The sequence below is a fragment of the Macaca mulatta genome, chromosome 12 (genome assembly GCF_049350105.2).
Source record: "Macaca mulatta isolate MMU2019108-1 chromosome 12, T2T-MMU8v2.0, whole genome shotgun sequence".
NCBI classification, from domain to species: domain Eukaryota; kingdom Metazoa; phylum Chordata; class Mammalia; order Primates; family Cercopithecidae; genus Macaca; species Macaca mulatta.
The window spans coordinates 120,350,744-120,358,209 of NC_133417.1; the positions used below are offsets into that span (position 1 = coordinate 120,350,744).

At 37.8% G+C, this 7,466-nt stretch overlaps 1 protein-coding gene across 1 annotated transcript in view; it reads right to left on the minus strand.

Moving 5' to 3' along the window:
• The window catches only part of ABCA12 (ATP binding cassette subfamily A member 12), a 210,828-nt gene extending 204,638 nt beyond the window's left edge, over nucleotides 1-6,190 (minus strand). Inside the window, exon 1 of the mRNA XM_028831081.2 lies at nucleotides 5,983-6,190. Coding sequence (XP_028686914.2) covers nucleotides 5,983-6,051 — 69 coding nt within the window. The 5' untranslated portion in view covers nucleotides 6,052-6,190. The remainder of the gene's footprint in view (nucleotides 1-5,982) is intronic.
• Between the last annotated feature and the right edge of the window lie 1,276 nt (nucleotides 6,191-7,466).

The following is a 7,466-nucleotide window of genomic DNA, read 5'->3' on the forward strand; positions in this document are numbered from 1 at the left end:
CCACTGTGGTCCAAGAAGATACTTGATATGATTTCAATTTTTTTTGAATTTATTGAGACATCGCTTACAGACAAGCATACAGTTAATTTTGGGGAATGTTTCATGCACAGATGAGAAGAATGTATATTCTGCAATTGTTGGGTATAATGTTCTATAAATGTCTATTAAGTCCTTTTGCTCTATAGTCCAATGTAAGTCCAGAGTTTCCTTGTTGATTTTCTGCCTTGATTATCTGTCTAGTAATGTCAGTGGGGTGTTGAAGTCCACCACTATTAGTGTATTGCTACTAATCTGTTTTCCTAGGTCTAGTAGTATTTATTTTACAAAGCTGGGTGCTTCAGTATTAGGTTCATATATACTCAGGATAGTTAAATCTTCTTGTTGTATTGAACCTTTTATCATTACACAATGTATTTGTCTTTTTTTTTAACTGTTGTTGGTTTAATGTCTGTGTATCTGATATGAGAATGGCTATTCCTGTTCGCTTTACTTTTCCATTTGTGTGATATATCTTTTTCTACCTTTTTACTTTGAGTCTGAATGCATCTTTAGTCAGTAGGTGAGTCTCTTGTAGACAGAAGATGGCTGTGTCTTTTTTGAAATCCTATTTGCCACTCTATATCTTTTAAGCAGGGCATTGAGGCATTTATGTTAAAAGTTAATGTTGATATGTGAGATTTTGTTCTTGATGTAACGTTGTTAGCTAGTTCTTTTGAAGTTTCTATTGTGCAGCTGCTTTACAAGATCTGTGAACTTTGTACTTATGTATCTTTTTCTGTGTTGTCCTTTTGTTTCTATATTTAGAAATCCTTTGAAAATTTCTTGTAGGACCAGGCTAATGATGACAAATTCTCTTAGTGTTTTCTTGTCTGGGAAAGACTTTCTCCTTCATTTATGAAACTCAGTTTGGCAGGATATAAAATTTCAGCTGGCATTTCTTCTTCTTTAAGGAGGCTAAAAATAGATCCTCATCTTTTCTGTTATAGGGCTTCTGCTGAGAAGTCCACTGTTAGTCTAATCAGTTGTCCTTTGTAGGTGCTTTGACTCTTCTCTGTAACTGGCTTTAATTTTTTTTTTTTTTTTTTAGTATGGACTTCGGAGGGTCTGGTGACTATATGAGTTGGCAATGTTTGGCTTGCATAAACTCTCACAAGTATTCTCTAAATTTATCTGAATGTCTAGTAATATCTGGATGTCTACCACTCAAGCAAGATTAGGGAAATTTTCTTAAATTATTCTCTAAAATATGTTTTTCAAGTTGTTTACTTTTCTCCTTCTCTATCAAGAATTCCAAAAATGTGTAGGTTTGGTCACTTTACATAATCTCATATTTCTCATAGACTTTGTCATCTTAATGGAAGATAAACTCTAATATTATCTAATCTTTCAGCCTGCAATCTCTTTGCTGTCCCAGGGCTCTTTCCTGTCATTAACTAGCATCTCATTAGGTAAGCCTTCCTATTGCTAACCATCTCTGCTGGAGTATTTCTTCATTATTTCTTTATTATAATTTTTTTTTCTTTTTTTTTTTTGAGACGGAGTCTCGCTGTGTCACCCAGGCTGGGGTGCAGTGGCGTGATCTCGGCTCACTGCAAGCTCCGCCTCCTGGGTTCACGCCATTCTCCTGCCTCAGCCTCCGAGTAGCTGGGACTACAGGCGCCCGCCACCACGCCCGGCTAGTTTTTTGTATTTTTAGTAGAGACGGGGTTTCACCATGTTAGCCAGGGATGGTCTCGATCTCCTGACCTCGTGATCCACCCGCCTCGGCCTCCCAAAGTGCTGGTATTACAGGCTTGAGCCACCGCACCCGGCTATTTCATTATTTTTAAAGTTAAATTACAAGCCCAGCAGGTTAGCAACTACACCTGGTTGGCTTTCTCTATTACCTAACATTTCTGTTAGTACTTAGTGTATTTTTCTTTATTTTCCTTTAATATTCATTTTTTGGCAATACAATTGAGAATTGATATTACCACAAATATTAAATATCATCAATTTCTAAGGCCTCCTTACCAGATATGATCTGTTCTTTGGTGGGCTAATTGTTAAGTAGGGATCAGAGAATGTTAGGGAAAAAACTCAACTTGGGAGCAACAGAGAAGCATCAGGAAGTAATGGAAAGAATAAATTCATGCTTGGATAAATCTGCCTTTGAGCCTTAAATTGCTGTGTGACCTTGGACAAGTCCCTTGAGCATTCTAGGACCCTGTAAAATTAAGTCAGTTATATATGTCCCAATATTCCAGAATTCTGATATCTTACTTTACAAGGAAAAGAGAGAGACATTTACTCCAAGAATAATTTTGAGGGAAGTCACCACCAAAATTAAAGATTCCCTTTTTTTATAGCCAAACTAAATATTTAGCTTATGCTATTCTCATCCTGTTTCTCAGATTGTATAGCTGTTTGTAATTCTCTTCTCATTTTCTATTTTAGCATATATATATACACATATATACACACATACACATACACACACACATATATATATATATATATATAGAGAGAGAGAGAGAGAGTCAAACTTTTTTGCCCAGGCTGGAGTACAGTGGCTCAATCTAGGCTCACTGTAGCCTTGAACTCCCAGCTCCCAGGCTCAGGTAATCCTCCCACCTCAGCCTCCCAAGTAGCTTGGAATACAGGCATGCACCACCATGCCCAGCTAATTTTTTGTATTTTTAAATAGAAACAGGGTTCACCATATTGCCCAAGCTGGTTTCGAACTCCTAGGCTCAAGTCATCCACCTACCTTGGCCTCTCAAAGGATTACAGGCATAAGCCACTGCACCTGGCCAGCATATACTTTTTTTAAAAAATTTATTTATTTTTCTTTTTTGAGACAGAGTCTCACTCTGTTACCCAAGCTGGAGTGCAGTGGCATGATCTTGGCTCACTGCAACCTCCACCTCCCAGGTTCAAGTGATTCTCCTGCCTCAGCCTCCCAAGTAGCTGGGATTACAGGTGTGTGCCATCATGCCCAGCTAATTTTTGTATCTTTTTAGTAGAGTTTTGCCATATTGGCCAGGCTGGTCTTGAACTCCTAACCTTAAGTAATCCACCTGCTTCGGCCTCCCAAAGTGCTGGGATTACAGGCATGAGACGCTGTGCCCAGCCCCAGCATATACTTTTATAATCAACACATTTCCTCAATAATCTCCAATCTACCTTAATATTTTTACTATATGTTTGTTTTTCTTTTCTTTTTTCATGTGTCATTTGTTTCTCTATTAATAGATTCTTAACTTCTTCCCTTTTGAATTGTTCTTCCTACCACCTTGCTTTGTGATGGAATTTCTAACAAAAATTAGGCAAAGTTGTCATGGTGGTGATGCTTCCATTTTTTTTACCGTTAAGTAAGGACTATACATTTCCTGTGTCCATAGCTTAATTTCTGTTTTTCTGTGAGTAAAAGTATATTTTGAAAGTATAATTTTTAGAATGATTATGAGTATAGAAATATAAATGCTTGCGTTTTAAATTATTATTTGATGGATAACCAAGTCTAATTCCTACAAAATCACGCTTCTCAAATTCATATGTACCTTCATTTCACATTTTGTCTGTCTTCTAATTTGCTATTATATAATTTTTTTCATTTTATCCCCCTTTAGATCTTTAATTCCAACTTTCCAACCTCTTATTCCTCTCTTCCTTTTTAAGCATAATGCTATCACACATATCTCCTTCCCACATGTGTCTTCAAGTATTTTTCCCAATATGGAGAGACAGAGCTGATGCTAGGCGAAACTGTGAAGGAAATTTATCTTTCCTTGCCCTTTCACCCTCCACTTGGAATTGTCCTTCCTTTTCCTTTTGCATCACCATCTTCTACAGGTCTCTCTTTTCCCTCTGGTTGGTTATAATAGATTCAGGTTGGCCTTCTGTACTGTCCCAAATTTTGGACTTTTTCTGACCTCGCTCTACCATGAAGACTTATCTGTCCTGGTTTCCATTTGTTTAAGGTGCACTTAAGATCTGAATCATTGCCTGTCCCAAAATGAACTAACGGCTCATGTATTCTCCCTCCCTAGGAAAAATATAGTTACCAGAGTTTATTTAGGGGTTTCGACTATATGGGAATAATGCAAGATGTCATGCTTGAAAAACTTTTAATATATCTGACTTGCATCTCCCCTAAATATTTCACTATGTCCAACAAACACTGACTAGAATGAAGAGAAACCCTAAAGGAGAAAATTGATATACCTACTACTTTCAAAATGAGGAAAAAGACTTGTCATTAAAATTTCTAAAGATAAAATTTCTCAACGAAAAACAAACATATTCACCTGAGATTTGGGTGGATTTTTTTTCCTATAACTTTTTTTACACAAAATAGAGTTGTAAAAGAAACAGACCTCAGCATTCAGGTTACTGACAATAACACATACAGATTTTAGTTCCTCCGTGTTTTTGTTTTTAGCTATTGAATTTTTATCACTTACAAACTTTACTGTATGTGGATTTCTTCCTTTTACCCACAGTATCTTCTCCTGAATTTCCTTTCATTATTAATCTGCATAAAATCTGACACACATTGCTTCAAATCCCTCACTAATCTATTTGCTAAGCGTGTCACCATTATAAAGCACTTTGAAATACATTAGCACATTTGGTACTTCCCCCAATATCAGTTAGATGTGGCAGGCTTCATGGCACATGTAACTAATCATGTCACATCTAACTCATCATGCCACATCATGGTGGGAAAACCAATGCTTAGAGAAACTGTCTTCAGCTACTTAAGTTACATGAGGAGCAGTGGCAGAGGCCCCAACTCACATCCTCTGACCTCATCCACACACCCAGGATCCTTTCCCTGCTAATGCCACACAGAATCAACCACGTGATAATTATGGGGAGTTTTTCTTCTGTGTTTTTTTTCCAGTTAAAAAACAAACAAAAAATTCAATGAGTTTATAATTTTATATTCAAACCCCACACCCATGCAATCACATGCCTTAGGATTTTAAAACCCTACCCACAAAATTCAGAAGGGTAAGTGAACACCTACGTCCTCCTCTTACTAAACACATCAAAACACTAAAGTAAAGTGTCAGGCACACCAAGCAAGCCTAGAGTGAGATAAGGTGCATAGATAAAATGCTGGTTTCTGTGATGCATATTATTTGCATAATATGTACATTACTCATTCAAGACTGGGAATTACCACTTTAAAATAAAGTATATTGAATACCTTTTAGGATTGCCCTGATTTTCAAACATTCTTTTGAATATATAACAATTCCCAGAAACCAGTTCCATTCTCAATCATCCTGGGAGCCATCTGATGAGGATCTAATAGTTAACTTTGTAATTAGAATGCAAACATTAATGTAAGAGTACAAAAAAGACGTTGCAATGAGCAAGAGAAGACAGATTGTAGTAGTAAAGCTAAGTGATGCAACGATATTCTTAAAACATGGCACATACACATACTTTTGTTTGGCATTCCCAGTAAATGATTTTTAGATACTAAAATTTCTCAGTAGCTTTTCTATACGAATAGCCTTCAAACTATTTCTGTTCTGTATTTTACCTTTCAATCAAACTTTCTATGGCTTTTGGTTTTCCAATATATTTCTTCCCATTTATTGTACATTTCAAATAATACTCTTCTTTCCTCTATCCCATTTTTAACTAAATTCGTTAAGAAAAATTCTGGAAGCCTTTTGGCTTGAACCCAGAATTCAATGTTCCAGTTCAGCCAGTAACAAGTCATATTCTTTTTTTCACCCAGGGCATGTCCTGATTTACTCTTTTAATTTACTGAAATCAAAAGCCTGCTTTTTGGGGCATGTTAAGACTAGCTCCATTAGCTATAAGACAGATAGGGGGATGAATTCTAAATATATTACTTCCTGCTTTGGAAAATGCCTTTAAACTCTTCTGTTTTTACTTCTCATTAACCTCACCTTTTAGGATTACCTGGCTTATTGCCCCATGACCCACACTTCCACACTTTTTTTTTTTTTAACTCACCGGCTGCCTTTTTACACCTAGCCAATTTTTCCAGACCAGGATCCGAAGCTGATGAAACTGGGAAGCCATCCTTCAAACACCCCAAATGAGAGATCTCCTCTTCTTTTCTCCACTCCACAAATGAAGAATTGATGCCCCGTCCAACTTGCTGTATATCAGTGTATCAGTACCCCTTTCACGGCATAGCTTCCTTGAGGGCTGGGGTAAGAAACCCACGGTTCTTCTGTTTCTGCTGGATTTTTCCCTGTGGTTAATCCTTAACCAAGAGGCACTTCTCAATCAACGCTTCTTCCAAAAGAAGGACCCAGATCAGTATCTTTGGGTGGCTTATGCTTATTTTAAAATAATATCCAGGTGCTGCTTGTTGCACGAAGTCCAGACTCAAAAGAGAATGAGGATCATTCAGATAATGCCTAAAAGAAAAAAAAAAAGCGGCAGCTGAACCCACACCTCCTACTCTCCATGAAATTAATTGCCTATCCACACCTTAGAGAGCATGTCACCTGCACTGGATGCGTCACAGGAATTAGGGGGTGGGACCCTTGCCAGGCCAGTAGGACTTGTCCTACATTCTCTTGTCTTCTTTCCTGCACACAGTGTCTGCTCTAGCCGAGGCAAGGCACAGAGAGCATTTCACAGACACTGGGCCCAGTGGCTCTTTAATATTAAAGTGTCATTAAAATGATTTAAATCAATAAGGCCATAGCTTAGCTGCAAAGCTCTGAGCCTCAGCCCATCATTAGATATACTAGGGAAAGTATCCGTCTTTAACCTAAAGTTGAATGTTTCGATTTTGGGGGAATAACTATGTTGACCAGGTCCCACCTTTCATCACAGTGTACTCAGTTAAACACAGTGCAGAAAAGGAAAGGTAGGCTGTAGGGGACATAAATGACAAACTGGAGTCAATTCGCGAGTGGAGATTCATATGTCTATTACAGGCAAGCCACATTGTTTCAGGCTCTTATAGTGAAAGGGGACGCAGGGTGATCCAAGATATTTCTATGTCCTCTTTCCATGATACATTCCTCCCTCTCTAAGACCCTGCCTTTCAAAGTTATCCCCAAGTTGACATCTTCAATGAAACCTTTTTGGATATACCCCATAGAATAGATTCTCTTGCCTTTGAGTCTAGCATCATTCTTTGTTGCCCTCTCTCAAGGAACTTAAACTTTTTGCATTATTTTTATTTGTGTATGTCTTATTTTTCTTACAAGACAAGTTATTTGAGGACACGGACTATATCACAGTACTTTATATATCATTAGTGTTCAATACTTGCTACTGAATGTAATTGACTAAAATACTGGAGCCAAGGCTAGTAGGGTGAAGCTCCCCTTTGATCCTCACACCTATCCTGACTAATCCAGACTCTACTTGCAAAATCCGTTAAAGCATTAAGAGTTGGCCCTTCAGCAGGTGCGGTGGCTCACGCCTGTAATCCCAGCACTTTGAGAGGTTGAGACGGGCTGATCACTTGAGGT